The sequence below is a fragment of the Paramisgurnus dabryanus genome, chromosome 20 (assembly GCF_030506205.2).
Source record: "Paramisgurnus dabryanus chromosome 20, PD_genome_1.1, whole genome shotgun sequence".
Taxonomy (NCBI): Eukaryota; Metazoa; Chordata; class Actinopteri; order Cypriniformes; family Cobitidae; genus Paramisgurnus; species Paramisgurnus dabryanus.
Window position 1 is genome coordinate 10,717,110 of NC_133356.1, and position 20,066 is coordinate 10,737,175.

Here is a 20,066-nt window from a genome sequence, read left to right on the forward strand (position 1 = left end):
ACTCACAGCCTGTAAATTAACTCCTGTTAGCATTGCATTGTGCTGAATCTTTCAAACATGGTAAGGAGCGTCACATTTCCGGCTGACGTCAGAAGTATTCAAACCAATCACAATGTACAGATAAGCTGGCCAATCAGGGACAGTTTTGTACAAAATTCATGCATTTCAAGAAGACATGTAAATCTGGAGCTACCAAAATGTACGGTATTTGGACATAATAATTTTTTTAACCATAAACCACACGAAAACATTGTATTATACGAAATACAGAATATAACGTTTTTTTTAGCAATGAAATAGGTGCACTTTAAACCACATATGGATGTTAAAGTTATTTAAAATTATTTATTTTAATCTCTTTTTCTCTAATCTTCCTTAAATTGAAAGCTAATGTTATAATAGGTTTTGATAACTAGTATCGTTCTTTCACCAGGCCCTCGAAACAGCCCTCGACCTGTCAAAGTCCCCCGTTGCCACAGCGACCCTCCAAACCCATACCTCTTCATCCCTTCATCTCACTCTGAGGGCTTCAGGTAGGTCATGTCCGGAGTCTTCACCACAAAATCATTAGCACAGCTAGTAAATTCAATGTTATTCCGCTTAAGTTACGTGTTTGCATGGTCTCGTGCTCTGTTGTTAAATCTGGAGGAGGGTGTAATTAAACGTGTCATGCTATTATTAATGCTTTAACCACAATCAGTGCTGCAACATGTAGTGTGCGTGTGTATGTATGTGTACTGATGTCACTCACGTGCGCACCTTTACATCTGAAACACAATGCTGAGGCTGTCAGTGTATGTTTTCAACACAGCTCTAGGAGTCTCCCGTGTGATCTGCGTTCCCAGTTGTGTACCCCAGGTCCCCGCCCCGCCCCTCCGATACCCTCTGGGGAACACAGCCACGCTATCAAATCCACCTGCAGCGTCCCCAATGACATCAGGTAGTCAGGACTGCCCCTTTCAATTCCTCACGGAGCTCTGAAACATCCAAAACCCTCACATTCATGTCAAAACAGCATCTCTCGTGGGCTTGTGTGTGAATTTAGTGTAAAATTGGCAGAAATGTGTTGCTAAAAATATTTGTTCCCCACGAATTTTCTAATTTGCTGTTTTGTCACCCAAGTCCATGAGAAAATCTTGCATAATGCTGTTTTCCCAACAGATGGGAAGTTAAAGGGGTCATATCAGAGGAATTAAAAGTTCTTTGATCTTTTAAAGGCGGGGTGCATAAGTCGGGCCGAGTTCCAAAACACACTTGTAGCCAATCAGCAGTAAGAGGGGTTGCGTATGTGTGGGGCGGGTCTATCAAAAGAAGGTCCAGATTCTATTGGGGTAGGGGCGTGTTTGTTCAGGTGATTTCAAATCTCAACATTGGCTTTCGGAGATCATGCACCTCGCCTTTTTAATGGACACTCCAATTTTTTTTTAAATAAGGTCATTTTCCAGCTCCTCTAGAGTTAAACATTTGATTTTTACAGGTTTTGAAATCCATTCAGCTGATCTTCGGGTCTAACACTTTTAGCATAGCTTAGCATAAGGCAGCAAAGTCCTTGATTATTACGCCAGAATGAGAGTATAGTTCCTAGCCATATCTGCCTAGAAAATTGCAACTTTTAATTTTCCATCGAAATATCGAAACTCTTTGGTAAATTTTTATCGCGATGCTAATGGTCTAATCGGATTCAATGAATTATGCTAAGCTATGCTTAAAATGGTAAATGATCAGCTGAATGGACTCCAAAACGGTAAAAATCTAATGTTAAACTCTAGGGGAGCTGGACAATTAGCATTAAAAAAGTGGAGTGTCCCTTTAAGATAAATGTGTGAAAATTCACCCAAAAATTTAAATTCTGTCATCATTTCCCCCCATAGGTTGTTAAAAACCTGTATACATTTCTATGTTATGCTGAACACAAAGGAAGATATTTTGAGCAATGTTTGTAACCACACAGTTTTTGACCACCATTGACTTCCATGGTATTTTTTTTCTCCTATTATGGAGGTCAATGGTGCTTCTGTTTCCTGCTAAATAACAAATATATTCCTTTGTGTTCAACAGAAATTAGTACATGTCTTAAACAACTTGAGGGTGAGTAAATATGACAGAATAAAAAAGAAGCATGATAAAAAAAAGTAAAATTCTTGATAATGACCCCTTTAAATTTCACTTGAGGAAAATGCACAGTCCTCCATGTGTATGCAGTTCTCAAAGTTTGAGAATCAGATCACCTCTGCTTGATTGACCATTAGTATATACACTAGTCAAGATTTGAAGTGGATCTAACCCTTTCATAAAAGTTGTCTTAAAATTTTGAACAATACTTGTTCTTGTCTTAGGACAACTTTGATGAACTTTGATCCACTTCCAATGTCGACTAGTGTATTTTATACATTTAGCGTTAAACTCCCATTAGTGCCAGTATTAATTATTTTTATTAATGCATCCTTATCATTAAAGATATGACGCTCAAGCCTGTGCGCTACAATGACTTTTACCATGATTTAATTTTTTTTAAAGAAGAAAAATGACCATAAAACAGTGAAATCAGTGTAATGCATGGCTTTACTGCTGTCACTGCTTCATATTTTATGTCAGTGGCCCTAATATATAATTTAGTGAATTTGTGTGTGTGTATGTATTGGTTATTTTACAATAGCTTCAAACTGTATTCAGAGGCAGAGGTGGCTGTATATGGTTTGAAAGAGTTTAATGCTGTTTATTGTGACTAACACTGCTGTGCTGTAATAGAGCTTGCTTTCCATCTACTGTAGTGTTGTAAAAGCATGCACAACAACTAACATGTCTGTCTTTTATGTATTCCGTTGCACATGTTGTGTGCCAAACATTGAACGTTTCTAAAAGTTTGTCTAAATGTAGGTGATATCTTAACATCTGACTTCTGCCACACAGGGGCTCCAGTGCACATGAGAACGACCGGCTGTCTTCTGTAGCAGCAGAGCTGCAGTTTAAGTCTCTAAGTCGACACTCCAGCCCCACAGAGGACCGCGAGGGTACGAGCTGGGTTTAGTGTACACTGGTGTTAAATTAGGGGGAATGGGGTCATTAACCCCTTAACTGGTGCTGTTCTGTGTTGTACACCGTGGTGGGACAGCAGAGTTTACTTGAATATTTGGCATGTAAATTTTAATCTACCAGGACAAACTATATATCGTTGGAAAGGTGTAAGAATGTAGTTTTTATATTTCAAAACCTTTTAGCCGTAATAATAATGCAGTGACATTAATAATGTGTGTCAAGAGTATGTAGCAAACCGGTAACATTTTTGTGATAATTTTATGTATAAAATATATACTTTAATTCATTATATTTATATTTACCATAAATGTAAACTGCTATAACAATTTTTTATTTAAAGGAATATTCCATTTTCTTAAAAGAAAAATCCAGATAATTTACCCACCACCATGTCATCCAAAATGTTGATGTCTTTCTTTGTTCAGTCGAGAAGAAATTATGTTTTTTGAGGAAAACATTGCAGGATTTTTCTCATTTGCGGAGCATTGTAAACAATAAACTGACACAAAGACATTAGTTAGTATCATTCCACATACAACAACGTAGGAACGGTCCTCTTTCAACACACTTGTAAACACTGGGGCGGAGTTTCGCGTTCGTCCTCTGTGACCTCTTGACGTCATGACGTATTGCGTGAGGTCACGCTGACGTATCACAACCAGTCCTAGACGAAAAGTTGTGGTTTAAAAGAGCATATTTTTATTTGAAAAAAAACTGTTAAGTGTTGAGTTAAGTATTAAATGTTGGGCTCTATTAAAGTCCATTAAAATGAGAAAAATCCTGCAATGTTTTCCTCAAAAAACATAATTTCTTCTCGACTGAACAAAAAAAGACGACAACATTTTGGATGACATGGTGATGAGTAAATTATCTGGATTTTTCTTTTAAGAAAATTGACTATTCCTTTAATATTTTCACCTCCAGACACTTCCATAAAAAAAAATTAAATGTGTCCTTTAAACAAGACCAACATTAGGATTTTAGACCCCCAAAAATGCCAGAGTTATATTACTTTGAAGGTGTCCATCACCTTTTATCCCCCCACTCAAAAAGGGCTGCACCAGTTAAAGGCGGGGTGCACGATCTCTGAAAGTCAATGTTGACATTTGAAATCACCCAAACAAACATGCCCCTACCCCATACGCAACCCAGGCAACGATTTTGGTTAGTAGACATGCCTCTTACTGCTGATTGGCTACAAGTGTGTATTTGGTACTCGGCCCGACTCCCTTTTCCAAAGTGTTTCTCAAAAATCATGCACCCTGCCTTTAAGGGAACCGTTGCATGGTATTGATGGATTTTTTTTTTATGCAAGTTTTCTCTTGCCATTCCAGAGCCCTCGTACCCCAAAGGAGACCCCAGCAATACTGCCCGTCGCAGCTGGGACCTTCGCAACTTTATCAAAGGTAGTTGCGGCACAAACATAAAGTGACAATCTGATTATGAGATTAGAAGCATCAAAGTTTGATTTCACATTGATTTCAATTTTTGACATGGCTTTACCCAGTCATTAAAGATATCAAGGTTTTTACAGAATGCTGTTGACATTATATCGGACGATTTTATTTTAGAAACAGTTGTTACCGTAGTTTTATTTCTATGCACCAGAATACACGTATTTGAATAATTTCACCTAAATAGATGCTTTGAACCAATGCATGAAAATAAATTAAAAGCACCAACTCTATTTGCCTGCAGACACAGCGGCAGGTCAGAGTCCCATGGAGGCAGTTCGGCGCTCCATACACGCCTTCGACGAGAAGCATTATCAGCTAATGAGACAGCGCAACATCATTGGTCAGGTGTGCAACACCCCCAAATCCTATGACAATGTCATGCATGTGGGGCTACGCAAGGTCACCTTCAAATGGCAGAGAGGCAACAAGATAGGTAAGAAGTCAACTTGCAGCTTTCTTTGGCATTTTCCAGAAATGTACTTTTGGATTTAAACACTATCTCTGTCTATTTACAGGCGAGGGGCAGTACGGGAAGGTGTATACGTGCATTAACGTGGACTCTGGTGAACTGATGGCCATGAAGGAGGTATTATCGCCACTTAAAGGATTAGTCAATTTTCTTTAAAAAACTCCAGATAATTTATTCACCTCCATGTCATCCAAAATGTTGATGTTTTTCTTTATTCAGTCGAGAAGAAATTCAAGGAAAACATTCTACGATTTTTCTCATTTTAATGGACTTTGATGGACCCCAACACTTAACAGTTTTAATGCAGTTTAAAATTGCAGTTTCAAAGGACACAAAACGATCTCAAATGAGGCAAAGGGGTCTTATCTAGCGAAAAATATTTTTTAAGAAAAATACAAAATATGCACTTTTCAACCACAACTTCCTCCGGAATGTTCCTGTGTAACATATATGAAATGTACATTTGCGGACCTTTTTAAACAATAAACTGACACAAAGACATTAATTATTATCATTCGACATACAACAATGTCGGGACGGTCCTCTTTCTCCACACTTGTAAACACTGGGGCATAATTTCGATACCTCATCTGTGACCTCTTGATGTGATGATGTATTACATGCGCTGGCGCTTTACAGAACCGTAGGAAGGCGAGAAGTTGTGGTTTAAAAGTGCACATTTTTTATTTTTATTGTCAAAAATGACAATCGTTTCGCTAGATAAAACCCTTATGCCCCATTTGGGATCGTTTAGAGTCCTTTAAAACTGCAATTTTAAACTGCATTAAAACTGTTAAGTGTTGGGGTCCATAAAAGTCCATTAAAATGAGAAAAATCCTGGAATGTTTTCCTCAACAAACATAATTTCTTCTCGACTGAACAAAGAAAGACATCAACATTTTGGATGACATGGTGATGAGTAAATTATCTGGATGTTTTTTAAGAAAATTGACTAATCCTTTAAGCAACGCAATAGCTCGATCTTAGTTGATACATATTTAAAATCGTACCCCATTCCAATGCTTTCCAACACATCATTAACCATAAATTTGCTTTCAGATTCGCTTTCAACCCAACGACCACAAAACAATAAAGGAAACGGCCGATGAGCTGAAGATCTTCGAAGGAATTAAACATCCCAACCTCGTCCGCTACTTTGGCGTGGAGTTGCACAGGGTAAAACCTTGTAAATGTGTTTATATGTCATCTATTCAGATCTTTTGAAGTTTACTCTTCCTTATTCATGTTGTTGTCGTTCTGCAGGAGGAGATGTATATCTTTATGGAGTACTGTGATGAAGGGACACTGGAGGAGGTGTCTAGACTGGGTCTGCAGGAACACGTCATCCGCCTCTACAGCAAACAGACCACAACGGCGATAAACGTGCTTCACGAAAATGGGATCGTACACCGTGACATCAAAGGTCTGTAGTGGTGCTTCTTTCTCCGACCTTTATACAATGAACAAATGTGATACTGAGATCAGTTCATGTCATAAAAATAATGCATTTCTGGCGTTTACTTACCAGGAGCAAATATATTTCTCACATCTTCTGGCTTGATTAAACTGGGAGATTTTGGTTGCTCAGTGAAGCTGAAGAACAACGCTCAGACGATGCCTGGGGAGGTGAACAGCACTTTGGGAACAGCAGGTGAGTTGTAGTTTCCATATTTAAACACAAGAGGGCATCTCATGCTTTTTTTGAATGGTGTATCTCATATCAGGGTTTAGGATTGTGTTGCTAGATTTTCTTGTGAAAATAGTTTAGGCTTGGAAGACTTGATCATTTTTCAATGCTTAGTCCGCTGAAGGAAGTTGACATACTTTGATTTGACTTCATTCATTTATATGTTACTTAAATTTATGTTAAGTCAACTTGAATTTGCAATTCATTTCAACTTACTAGTGAGGAGTTGCAATACATGATAAAAAATATAGTAGAAATAACTTAAGCTAATTCAACTTTATTTTTATCATCTATAGCAACTCTTCACTAGTCAAGAAAGTTAAAATGAATTGTAAATACAAGTTGATTAAACTTAAAAATATAAAGAATCACTCTACTTTAATAAAAAAATTCTGATAATTTATTTACCCCATGTCATCCAAGATGTTTGTCTTTCTTTATTTAGTCGAAAAAAGAAAACATTCCAGGATTTTTCTACATATAGTGGACATCAACCATTTACATTTACAATGCAGTTTAAAATATAGTTTCAAAGGGCTCTAAATGATCCCATCCGAGGCATAAGGGTCATATCTAGCAAAATTACCATTATTTTCACAAAAAAAGTTCTTGTTAACCACCGTCTTGCACTAGCCTTGTGATGTGCCAAGTGACCTTATGTAAATAATGCTTGCCCTTCTCACAGCTAGTGCAAGACGAGAAATTGTGGTTTAAAAGTGTTTATATATTTTTTTCTTTCGCCGAAAATTATGACCTTTTGCTAGTTAAAAACCCTTATGCATTGAAACTGTAAATTAAAACGTTGAGTTCCAATATGTAGAGAAAAATCCTGGAGTGTTTTCCTTAAAAAAAACAAAAAAAACTTAATTTCTTATCGACTTAAGAAAGAAAGACATAAACATCTTGGATGACATGGGGTAAGTGAATTATCTTATTTTTTTATGAAAGTGGAGTATTACTTTTTTTGCAACAATGAATTTTTTACCGTTTACTTGACACAAATAGAAGTATAAATAAATTTGAACATATTTAAGGAATTTTCTATTTTAAATAATAAGAGTGCTACAAATTCGGTCAATAAAGCTTAAGTTTTTTAATACGAGAAAAATTGTTGTCATTTTTTAGCATACATGGCTCCTGAGGTCATCACAAGAGCGAAGGGTGAAGGTCACGGTCGGGCTGCTGATATCTGGAGTTTAGGTTGTGTCCTCATCGAAATGGTCACTGGAAAGGTAAACATCACCTTATAGATATTTTTTATAGATTTTATTTTGTCTAGAATATCTTATTAGTTTAGATACTTTTTTTTTAAACATGTCTGCTCCACCCAGTATCCTAAAAACAAATTTCTGAGCTTGTCCACACATGCCTGTAACAGCTAAACCAAAATACACTATGTATACAACTACATGAATGCCTAATTGGGCTTTTGTGGAAAAAAAATCAGATCAGAATGTTTGAGTACTTAACCGATTTATTTTATTCATCTCGTAATAATTCACCAGCAGCATTTCTAAAGTGGAACCAAACAAAATTTTCACCCCTTGTGTTTATTTACACAGAGACCCTGGCATGAATATGAACATAACTTTCAGATCATGTATAAAGTGGGTATGGGCCACAAACCGCCCATTCCAGAAAAGCTGAGCACAGAGGGGAAGGATTTCCTGGCACACTGCCTAGAGAGTGAACCCAAGCGCCGTTGGACCGCCAGTGCCTTGCTGGACCACCCCTTTGTCAAGGTCTGTACCTGCTACCCCTCCTTCAGCTAGTTCACAAAAACCTCTACTATGCTGGTGCCAAATTTTCAATCTGTTGAAATGCAAAACCCAAACTAGATCCAATCTTGACATTTTTTCTTGTGGTGTTATCTTTGGGGGCTGTTTACACAACACGGTTTCAACCAAAAATGGGACCTTTTTTCGTTCTGGCTGTTCTTTTAAAGCAACACTATGTAGTTTTTTTACCTTTAAAAAATGTCTCTAAAATTATTTCAGTGATAGAACAACTTTTAACTGGACAAATTGTACTGTTGCTGCAACCTGAACAGCCTCCTAGCTCCTACAAGCACACTCTGAAAGTGGCGGTGGAGGGTAGGAAACACAGCCCCGCCCCTCCCCCTGCCTGCAGAAGAGTGTCTGATACCAGGCACTGTTGCGCTTTTCAACCACATGGGGGAGCTGTAAGTCATTTTTACATGGAAACTACATAGTGTTGCTTTAACATGACATTGGTGTTTTAGGGTCCGGAAAACGCAAACTTACAAAAACTGGTTTCACGGTGGAAATGTTTGAAAACGACATCACTGTGACATCACTTGCATCATGTTAACGATGAAAACACACATCTGTGAAAATGATGATGTCATGCACATGTGTATTATGCAACCTGATCTCACAAATATCCGTGGTATTGTCCAGAATATTTTGCAAATTTATCAGTGTCATTGTCACGAATCTCCGCATTTTTCCTTGTCCGTACCACAGACTTTCTATTTAGTGTCAGTTTCACATTTTGGTTACTCAAATGTTTTTCCTATTTTTTAACCATTGTCGCTTGGGTTTTGGGTTAGATTTGGGGTTTGTGTTAGGATGTCAATTTTAACTATTGGTTTATACTATTTCTTTCCAAATTTTTATACAATTGTCCGCTGACGTTAGGGTTAGAGTTGGGTTTGGGTTAGGATGTCATTTTATATAACAGAAATTTGTTTTAACCCTAAACCCAAGCGACAATGGTAAGAAAATAGGAAAAACAATTAAGTAACCAATACGTGAAACTGACACGGAAAAGAAAGTCTGTGGTACGGACACGGAAAAATGCGGAGATCAATGACACGGATAAACGAGCAAATATTCTGTGACTATAACACCGAAATTCGTGAGATCATGTGTTCAGTCTGCAGGCATGCGCAAGTATTTGGCATCCATGACAAACATTGGCTGCCTACAGGACAAGATACAACTTTATTAATGCATCTCCAACAAAGTTTCTAATAGTCCAGACTCACTTTTAGTGATAAATCTACCTCATCGTTTGTCCAATCAAAATTGCTTGATGCTTTCGGCATCTTGACTGTTTGTATTTATCTCTCTTAAAGGGATAGTTCGGCCAAAAATGATATTAAACCCATGATTTACTCACCCCCAAGCTGTCCGAGTTGCATATGTCCATCGTTTTTCAGACAAACACATTTTTGGATATTTTAGAAAATGTTTTTGATTTTTCAGTTGATTTAATGTGAAGTTACAGGGTCCACGACCTTCAAGTCCAAAAAAAGCGTGTCCATCCTTCACAAAATAAATCCAAACGGCTCCAGGATGATAAACAAAGGTCTTATAAGGGTAATCCGCACGGTGTTGTTGTAGAAATATCCATATTTGAAACTTTATTAACGAAAATAAATACCTTCCGGTAGCGCCGCCATCTTAGACTCCTCTGTATTCAGGAGAGAGTATTAGCGTAGTGTACGCACTTTTCTTAGTGACGTATGACAAATTCGGAGGGTGAGGCACAGAGCAGCAGCAGAGTAGCCTCCGTAGGCTGCGTAAGCTCTCATCCTGAATGCGGACCCGACTAAGATGGCGGCGCTACCGGAAGGTAGTTTTTTACGTTAATAAAGTTTTAAATATGGATATTTCTACAACAACACCGCACGGATTACCCTCAGAAGACCTTTGTTTATCATCCTGGAGCCGTTTGGATTTATTTTGTGAAGGATGGACGCACTTTTTTGGACTTGAAGGTTGTGGACCCGTAACTTCACATTTATTCATCTGAAAGATCTAAAACATTTTCTAAAATATCCGAAAATGTGTTTGTCTGAAAAACGATGGACATATGCAACTCGGACAGCTTGGGGGTGAGTAAATCATGGGTTTAATATCATTTTTGGCCGAACTATCCCTTTAAATTAAAAGGGGCCATGATATGAAAATCTGACTTCTTCCATGTTTAAGTGCTATGATTGGGTCCCCAGTGCTTCTATCAACCTATAAAATGTGAAAAAGATCAACCCAGTAACTTAATTAACCATTCTCTACAAGCACATGAAAAAATAGGTTGTTGAAATTTGGCTCTCCTTATGATGTCATAAGAAGCTCTTATTATAATAATACCACCCCTTAATCTGCACAATCCAACCACAGCACTGCCATTAAGTGCAGAGAGAAAGAAAAAATAATTCACAGCACATTTGAGTTTCAATTGCTACAAACCACCATCATCGTGATCAGTATTTGCACTTCATCTGCTCATTTACATTTTAAAGAAAACACACAAAACAGCACATTTGCACACACCTACAAAGTGACAATTTTAACATGTTATAATAAATTATTTATTTGGTATTTTGAGCTAAAACTTCACATATGTGCCCTGGGGACACCAAAGATTTATTTGACATCTAAAAAAAGTATTGTGACATGGCCCCTTTAACATGTATACGCACAGTGTTTTTTTTACAAAGTAACATCGCCAACTACTGGCCTGGATTATACAAAGCATTTTTGTTGTTTTTGCAGTAAATTGGGATCTTTTTGACAATGTTGTGGTGTGTACGTGAAACTTGTCATTACCTCAAAGGAAAAACTTTGTATAGTTTTCAATACAAGCGTTGAAAACAATGTCCTTCTAGAAAGCCTGAAACTAAAATTCAGCTTTGAGCACTAAACAGCCACCAATCCACATACCAACACCCAGTTGAAAATGGCTTACTAACAGAGTGATATGCTCTCACATGATTGGCTCATAGAAATGACACTCATCAATGTCATATCTTTTAATTGCAGGTCTGCACGGATGAAGAGTGAGGCCAGAGAGGTTGACATACTCGTAACGTTTACAAAAATGCTAGCACTACTTCATGGCGTGAAAGGAACTTTGGACTGGAAGGGGGGAGGACAATGAAAATACAGACGGGTTTTAAGCTTGCTCTGATTGATAGGAGCCTCTCACAATGTTAAAAAGGGCAAGTCTTACATGTACAGTCACACGAGCAGATAAGAGCGTTATATTGTACATACTGTAAGAATAGTTTAGGGTTTTCCTTGTACAAAGCATATTGTAAAGCTGAAGTTTAATAGCCACTTTTTTGGCTGGTATATGAATTTTGGTGACGTTAAAGATAGATAAAAATGACATTAATTGACTTCCTCTCACAGCACAATGCATCAAAGGGAGTTTGGCAATACATCAACTGAGTGTTCAATGAAGAAAACAAATCAGACAGTCACATTAGAGAAGGTTTTAATTTTTTTTTAAATATGGTATTTTTGTTCGCCTTGCTGCAGAGCCCACTGTTAACAAATCATATTTAAGCCTTTGAATAGTTGTGCTGCGTCGACCAGCCTCCTGGCCAACGTCGTGCCTTTTCAGTCTGAGTGTTTTAGCATAACCAACCAATGAGAGGGAAGAAGCCAGTCTGACTCCGCCTTTCCGCTGCTGCACTCAGTCAGGTGGACAAACACAGAAACCTTGCTTTTACACAGGCATCAATGTTGTTGGTTCTCTGCTCCTCAAAACAGTGTTTGCAATATTTAAAGAAGAATATTAATAAACAGACCTTTTTTTTTAAACATGGCCTATATGTTTCTTTGAATGTGGCGAGTGTGTTACAACTGACTGCAAGTTCCTCATATTACATCATGGTTTCCTCAAATTTCACTCAGGTGGTCAGTTTTACTTGCCAGTAAAATGTCTTCTCAGTCACGAGTTCATTACTGCTGAGCGGCAGTCGTTCACTTATTGTTCAGCTGCGTCTCTTTGTTCCCGTAGTTGGAACCCCTGTCAATCTCAGTTTGTCCAATCATCCAGCGCATACCAGCGGATGCTGTAAATGAAGGCAAATGTTTGTTAGTGTCACAGCATAATGGCCAATCACATTATCATGCTCTTATAGCATACAAGGGTTATGCGCACTGATGGAAGTTGTATCATTCATTATTGAGGTCACTATTAAAGGATAACACCACCGTTTTTCAATATTTTACCATGTGCTTACCTCAACTTAGACGAATTTATACATACCTATCTTTTTACAATGTGTACACTTAAACTTTGTACAGTGTGTCGTGAATGTGTTAGCATTTAGCCTAGCCCCATTTATGCCTTAGGATCCAAACAGGGATGAATTAAGAAGCCACCAAACCCTTCCATGTTTTTCCTATTTAGAGACTGTTACATGAGTAGATACACGAGTAATCATCCCTGTTTGGATCCTAAGGAATGAATGGGGCTAGGCTAAATGATAACACATTTATGACACGCTGTGCAAAGATAAAGTGCACGCATTAAAAAAGATAGGTATGTATTAATTCATCTAAGTTGAGGTAAGAACATCGTAAAATATTTAAAAAACGGTGCTGTTTTTCTTTATCAATAACAGGGTTCCCACTTTTACGGAAAACCTAGCATTATCATGAAATTTGATCATTTCCAGGGATTGTAAAATGTTGTAAAAATGATAATAAATATAGATTTTTTTAAGTTATACTCTGCTTTGAGATATTTGAATGGTCAGAAATTACTCTGTGAATACAGATTATAAACAGTTTTTTTAAAGGTCCACTGTGTAGATTTTTTGCAACATCTAGTGGTGAGATTGTGAATTGCATCCAGCGGCTCATTCCACAGCTCACCACCTCCCTTTCAAAACGCACAATGAAGCTACGATAGCCACCACAGGACAAACACATCGTCGTCTGAGACAGCGTAGAGACAAAATTTGTCTGTTTAGGGCTACTGTAGAAACATGGCGGCCTGAAATGTTGACTTCCATGTAAGAGGCCCCGTGGTATACGTAGATAAAAATGGCTTATTCTAAAAATTAAAAGTGTCTAAGGTAATAAAAACAATACAGATAATTATGCAAGACAGTACACCACTGATAACATCACGTTTCTATCAAGAGATCCTCCTAAAAGTTACATAATGCACCTTTAAAACGGCAATACTCAGAGTAATAAAAGGTTTAAAGGTGTGGGAACCCTGTACTAAGCAAAGAAGAAATGAAACTTATAGTACCGAAATGAAAGCTTCATTTAAACTGAATATCAAGTTGATGCATGACTTTTTTTTTAATGTGTGGCTGAAAGATATAGCTATGAATCATAGACTTGCTTTTATTTTATCAAGTGTGCATTCAGTGTTTAGATGAAACTTTTAGATCTGAAACAAATTTCGTAACTTGTTCTCACATGCTGTGACACTGGAGGAACTTCAAAATAAAAATGCATAAAATGTGCCAATCAACCGGGCATTTGTGAATTGAGCAACATGCATTAAATGCGGATAAAAGTGGTTGACATACTTACTGCTGCATCACCTAACCGGCCTCTGTTCATATACATTTGTTTGAAAAACAGATTGAAGTGAAATAGTAGCAGCACATAATTCCTTAGTTGCCACATCTATTTATTGCTAATTTTTACTATCAATTTTAATTACAACCAATGAACAAAAATCAACCACCCATCCCAGTTCTACCCAAGTACCTGCTATACAGAAGATTAATGTACAAAGCACAGTGAAGGTGGACCCTGACATCAGCAGTCGTAACAGCAGTATGCAGAGAGGATAAACCAACAGGCAGACCCAGAAGAGCCAGTTCAGCAACGCCCAAGGTCGACGCGGGGCGTTTGTAATGGGACCCGGGTATTGACCTGTCTGCCTGTAATGTTCTTGAAACTGGTCCTGAGGAACAACACAATCCCTTATTTTCTGCCGAGTGACTCATGGTTGCAATAGCACATTTATCATAATGGCATCCTACAGGTACAGTACAAAGCTGTTTAAGGGTAATGTAATTGGAAGTCTATCATCAAAACTAACCCCAATCTTCCCGTTTGGTGATGCAAGGTATTAACACCCTCATGTAGGCACTTACTTTTTCCTGATAGAGTTTGTGAAGCCAGGCTGCACATTCCGACTCGTCCTCTGGGATTGACTCCAGAGGAATCCGTCTAAAAGACACAAGGAATTTCATAATTGTTCATCTGGCACAGGTCTTAAGCTGACTTCATATATGTTTATATAACAAGTCATAAATGTAACTAAAACATAAATGATTATGGAGACCGCATTTGAACTTTGTTCTATCAGAAGACATTTATGTAATAAACAACACTGCCAAAGGGCGTTTTTTTTATACCTCACATATAAATCAGCGTGGTACTTTTTTCCATTGAGCATTCCCAATAAGGTTGGCATTTCGTTGTTTCTGAAATTAAGTGTAGAATCGTACACAGCAGTAACTACAGAGGAGACACAAACCAAGTCAGCAAGCCAAGTCCTTGCACGTCAACTAATCGTGACCTAATCTGCATTTTTTTACACGGATTAACTTACTGTATCAGCTAACATTTGCCTTCATTTACCAAAATGATTTGAAGGTCCGTAAAACGGCTTTGGTTAGGAAGATCTCACCCTTTCCCCTGAGGTTCTGGACCGTGACACAAAAGCCTTTGGTACGAGGTAGAAGGTGGTACTTGAGTTTGGGGAGACCTTTCTTCTCTGCCACCTCCATACTAAGCTTGTGCTTCTTCTCTGTAAATCGTGTGCCCTCACAGTGCAGCAGGAACTATGCATCAAAAACAATGAACAAGCCCTATGGTCACCAACCATATATGAGACATCAAGGGACAGTAAAAAATAAAAGTTTAGTAACATTTCTATAATAAGATACTTCTTAAAATTTGGATGAACTGTTCCTTAAAATAATGCCATTAATTACTCACCCTCATGTCGGTCCAAACTCGTAAGACCTCCGTTCATCTTCGGAACACAGTTTAAGATGTTTTATATAAGAGTCTAAAGTCATGTGACGTGGATGATGTGTTATCCTCTGACATGTTTGTGAAGTTTTTTTTTTCAAACTTACTCCCTCAGACTATAAACAAAGGCGCACACAAAAAAAAACAGCTGGGGCGCACCAGATAACACGTCATCCGCGTTCACCGTAGTCACGTGACCCACTGATGTCACATGGACTACTTTGATTATGTTATTTTTTTGGACATGGACAGTAAACCGTATGTAGATTTTCAATGAAGGGTCAACAAGCTCTCGGACTAAATATAAAACATCTTAAACTGTGTTCTGAAGATGAACGGAGATCTTAAAAGTTTGGATCAAAAGAGTCATTAATGACATTATTTTCATTTTTGGGTGAACTATCCCTTTAAGAATAATGCTGCTTTAGGTTAATCAGAAAGACAAATATAACACAAAATTACCCAAAAGTTTTCTGGGTAATCGTGGAGGTTGCGCAAGCCCTGGACAACTGTCTTCCGATCCTCCTCCCATTTCCTTTTACAAAAGACGATTTCTAGGAAGTACCACATCCAGCCAATCACAGGAACGTAAGAAAGCTCCTTTTTTGCCAACACTTTAGAGCTCTGAAACAAAAAAAGCCTGTTCACACCCTGACAATACTTTCAACCTTGCATCAGCACTACTATTAATAACATGAATCAGAATCACATTACAACTTTAATTTGAGGTGAGCAGTGGTTTTGTCTTACCCCTAAAACGCCAAATCTCTCACAAAAGGTCCAACCACACAGAAAATCGATCTCAAAGTTGTGATTAAGGACAACAATGGCATTTTCTTTGCCATAGAGAGAAAAGCTTTTGGGGTCTGTGTAAAGCGTGCATTCTGTCCCGGACCACCATTCCAAAAGTGCCACCATTTCTGGGCAAACACAGAAAAGAAGAATGAAGTGTAGCATATATGTGACACTGGACCACAAAACCAGTCATAAGTAGCACGGGTATATTTATAGCAATATCCAAAAATACATTTAAATTTAAAAATTTTTATACAAAAAATCATTAGGATATTAAGTAAAGATCATGTTCCATTAAGATATTTGACTATATTTCCTACTGTAAATATAAAATAAATGTATTTATCAATAGTAATATGTGTTGCTAAGGTCAAATATTATCCTATCAAATAATACATCAATGGGAAGCTTATTTTATCTCTATTTAAAACCATTGACTGGTTTTGTGGTCCAAGGTCACATATTTGTAATGCAGAATTTATTTACATATTCATGAATGTGTATCTCGGTCAGTGCATCTTTCTGGTTCCAGCCATTACAAACATATGTAAATAGATGGCAAAGGTGTTTGTTTTGTACCATGCTGTGGTTTTTAAAAACAGGAAGTATATGGTTTTATTTTCTGCACTCTCAAAGTGAGGTGTGACCTGTCTGCTACACACATGCTGGGAAACGGCAAAATCTCATTGTTGTGACATAAATTGCTTAACATAAATGGGTACACTGTCATGAAAAATAGGCCAATCGCTCATTTACTAATAAACACATATGCACTAGATAATCTAAGGTTCTCAGAAAAACTGCATATTCCAAAATCCTGGAGCAGGACTGGATCGTGCTGCTGTAATTAAATGTTTGTGGCTGTAAACCTAAATTTTGTTTCAGCTGTGTTGTGAACATCACTTTATAAATGTCAGGCCTGAATAGATCACACTGTTATAATTTCCATATTGAGGTGTACACACAGGTGAGCTTGCAAGACTTACGACTGGCAATAGAATAACCCAATCTGCAGTTTAACTTGCGTGCAAGCTGCTTGTTTATGGGCCAAAGTGGTAGAGTACAAATCTGCAGCAGGTTGATGATAAACCCGCTGACCAGGAACACATAACAGATAATGAGATGGCACAGGAACTGAGTTTTAAGTACTTTAAGGAATCCCATCCTTGTTGTGTATACTCCCTGTCTCCAAAAAAAACCTGTGCAGAAGGAAAAAATATATGAATAAAATATAATTAAATACACAGGCTATTTATAGAAACAATGGACATGATTGTCAAGAATGTTATACTGTATAAAAATGTATTTGTAATATGCAAGCCAATATGCAAATAGCATGGTTAGGAAAAAGATTAACCCCTTTATGTTATAATTTTCAATGTTTTACAAAGAGTATTTCTATACCATGTAGTTTTACAGGATTTCTAAAAATCATGGTGTTGTAAAGCAAGGCACAGTGCTGTATATATTCTTAAAACCTAATAGTCTTGAGGTTGTCACAGCAATGATACATGATTTACTTCTTGTTAGTAGACTACAGGTGTTATAATTTGCAGTGGTGTCTATGCAGGTAAGCTACTATGCTATAATTGGCTCCAACCCCAAAAACTCACCTGAACCAGCTGATCAAGGTTTTCAGTATTACTTAAAAATGACAGGTGTGTTTAAAAACAGGTGGAGCTGAAGGTTAAACCCAGTCCTCCAGTGAGCAGGTTTGGACTGTTTATTAGTGGAGATTATCATTCTGACAACTAAAAGTGATTGCAAAATGTTTGTGCATAGCTTGTGTGTGGTGTTTACATGTTATTTACACGCTTATGTAAACATTTTTTCAGTATCATACACTGAAAATCTAGTTAGCGTAAAAATGGCAACATAAAAACCAAAAGTATTTAAAATTGCCTTGAAAAAAGTTGTATTATTTCATTCAACTAATAAAAAAATCAGTCCGGTATGACATCAGAACCGGTGCACGCGCCATCCGCATTCGCGACTTCGAAAGAGCGCAAAGTCAAAAGCAAATCTGAGTTTGACATCACGAACGCTCAAGTTTGACATTTCTATTAATGGTTTACATTACAGGGTGCGCCTTGTTTAAACTATCAAATTAACCTTATAACTTATACTACTAAGTACACTTAGTACCTGCAGGTTAGAGTGGTCAAATGACCTACACATTTATTTCTGTCAAACTATCAATTTATTAAAACAATCTCAACTAAACTTAATCTATAACAGCACACAACTTTCTTTATGTACTCTTCATGTTTTTGTGTATTTTATTGACAAATGTGTTTAATCTTGGTCTCATGAGCATCAAGTGTGTCAAACTCGTGAATGTTTTTTGAGATCTCCGGTCGCATGCAAAGAACCGCTGGTTAAAAGGAAAAAAGCGATGTTTTGTTCAAATTACCTTTTCTCTTGCTCGGTTAGTAGTGGATCAGACGTCTCATCGTTGACTTGATCAGAGATGCAGATCTGATTTATGTTTTAAGTTGAAGAGAACGGCAGGTTCAGATTCAGAGTCGACCGTTGGTACTGAACGGAATACGTGACCACACCCCGCACCAAGAGTCAGGAGAAGAGCACTGGAACGTGGGCAGGGACTTTAGAGGGTCATTATGTCATTTCCTCCAGTCACAGTCCGTGTGTCCCTGTACAGCCTGGAGTTTACACCATTCACTTTAACAAGGAGCTGTACATCATTTCCAAGCACGTTGTTCACAGCAGGGCATCACCTTAAACGTGAGGTTTACAATCCTCAAAGTCAATTGCACCCTCTGCTGGATGACACTGAGCTTTGTTACTAGACAAAAGAAATGATAGTTGAGGGCACCCTTTTGTTATTTGTTGTATGAACAAACATATATGTTTTTAAAGAGGGAGAACGTTTGATAGATTAGCATTACTAATACGTGTTTGGTGTTTTGTTTAGAAAATTAGATTTTTTTTAACATGCCTCTTTGTTTCTAACACAAACTAACTTTAAGTTTATGCTTAAATCAAGAAAATACATTTTCCAATGTGGCTTTTGGATTTGATTATTTTTCCAACTCCATCGGAACACACTGTATACATTAACTGTACAGCATATTGTATCTCTGCATAATGGCCTAGAAAATGACCATCCTCATGATTTCTACTTCACGAGAGTTTGTTCTACACTGTAAAAAAGATTTGTTGTTTCCACTTAAATAAAGTAAGTGTTCGTGCTGCATTACATTTTATAATGAATTAAACTTAAAAATATTAGTTGACTCAATATACAATTTTAGTTAACTAATATTTTTAACTAAACAAGGCCATCAACACTGTAAAAATTTAAAGTTGGACCTACTTAAAAAAAAAAATGCTTTAATTGTTACTTCTTACTTTAGGCGAAAATTTTAAGTTGAAAAAAAAAAGTTTGATTAATTTTCTAAGTTAATCCAACTTTAACTTTTCACAAAGACAAAAATATTTATCGTAGAATTAGGACCCAATCACAGTGGACACCCAAAGCAGTATTTGAAGCGGTGTAAGATACAAATGTATTTTATTTATCCCAAAGAAATACACATTATGATAACAAAAATGTATAGGTTGATTAGACTGTTTGGATAAAAGCGTCTGCCAACCGCGAAAATGTAATTTACTCTTCTATAGCAAAATCTTTCTAGAGCAAGACCAGGCACCAGAAAACAATAGAGAGCACAACCAAACGGATTTATTGTAGGACAAACATTACTTTTTTTAGCTTGATTAATTTGTGCTACACTACTTTGATTTCTCAAATGATTATTTAGTTGCAGATTTGCCCCGCCCCCTCATACAAGCGATCATTAAGTTACAAAATTAAAATGCTTAATTTC

The 20,066-nt window shown here is 37.3% G+C and overlaps 2 protein-coding genes across 4 annotated transcripts in view; one reads left to right on the forward strand and one right to left on the reverse strand.

Moving 5' to 3' along the window:
* map3k4 (mitogen-activated protein kinase kinase kinase 4) overlaps nucleotides 1-12,220 on the forward strand; it is a 40,081-nt gene extending 27,861 nt beyond the window's left edge. For 2 of the 3 annotated variants that reach the window (XM_065296397.2, XM_065296398.2), the window contains exons 16-26: nucleotides 434-533; nucleotides 2,911-3,011; nucleotides 4,371-4,442; nucleotides 4,735-4,926; nucleotides 5,009-5,079; nucleotides 6,022-6,138; nucleotides 6,226-6,385; nucleotides 6,491-6,613; nucleotides 7,775-7,881; nucleotides 8,212-8,391; nucleotides 11,440-12,220. In XM_065296397.2, coding sequence (XP_065152469.1) covers nucleotides 434-533; nucleotides 2,911-3,011; nucleotides 4,371-4,442; nucleotides 4,735-4,926; nucleotides 5,009-5,079; nucleotides 6,022-6,138; nucleotides 6,226-6,385; nucleotides 6,491-6,613; nucleotides 7,775-7,881; nucleotides 8,212-8,391; nucleotides 11,440-11,460 — 1,244 coding nt within the window. In that variant the 3' untranslated portion in view covers nucleotides 11,461-12,220. Of the gene's footprint in view, nucleotides 1-433; nucleotides 534-811; nucleotides 941-2,910; nucleotides 3,012-4,370; nucleotides 4,443-4,734; nucleotides 4,927-5,008; nucleotides 5,080-6,021; nucleotides 6,139-6,225; nucleotides 6,386-6,490; nucleotides 6,614-7,774; nucleotides 7,882-8,211; nucleotides 8,392-11,439 lie in introns of all 3 variants that reach the window. The other variant, XM_065296399.2, reaches the window with a different exon arrangement.
* Nucleotides 11,875-18,961, reverse strand: agpat4 (1-acylglycerol-3-phosphate O-acyltransferase 4 (lysophosphatidic acid acyltransferase, delta)). Its single transcript, XM_065296401.2, has 9 exons — nucleotides 18,629-18,961; nucleotides 17,202-17,414; nucleotides 16,171-16,340; nucleotides 15,883-16,044; nucleotides 15,074-15,227; nucleotides 14,799-14,901; nucleotides 14,535-14,610; nucleotides 14,143-14,341; nucleotides 11,875-12,479 (listed from the first exon to the last, which is right to left on the reverse strand). Exons 2-9 carry the CDS (start codon nucleotides 17,377-17,379, stop codon nucleotides 12,388-12,390), a joined length of 1,134 nt encoding a protein of 377 aa, XP_065152473.1. The 5' UTR covers nucleotides 17,380-17,414; nucleotides 18,629-18,961; the 3' UTR covers nucleotides 11,875-12,387.
* Nucleotides 18,962-20,066: the final 1,105 nt, after the last annotated feature.

Excerpts from the sequence above, each read along its gene's own strand:
- agpat4 (XM_065296401.2), bottom strand. The coding sequence starts at position 17,379 with ATGGGATTCCTTAAAGTACTTAAAACTCAGTTCCTGTGCCATCTCATT. Across the intron at positions 16,045-16,170 it reads AGAGATTTGGCGTTTTAGGG|AGCTCTAAAGTGTTGGCAAA; the intron begins GTAAGACAAAAC and ends TTTTTGTTTCAG. Across the intron at positions 14,902-15,073 it reads CCAGAACCTCAGGGGAAAGG|TTACTGCTGTGTACGATTCT; the intron begins GTGAGATCTTCC and ends TCTCCTCTGTAG.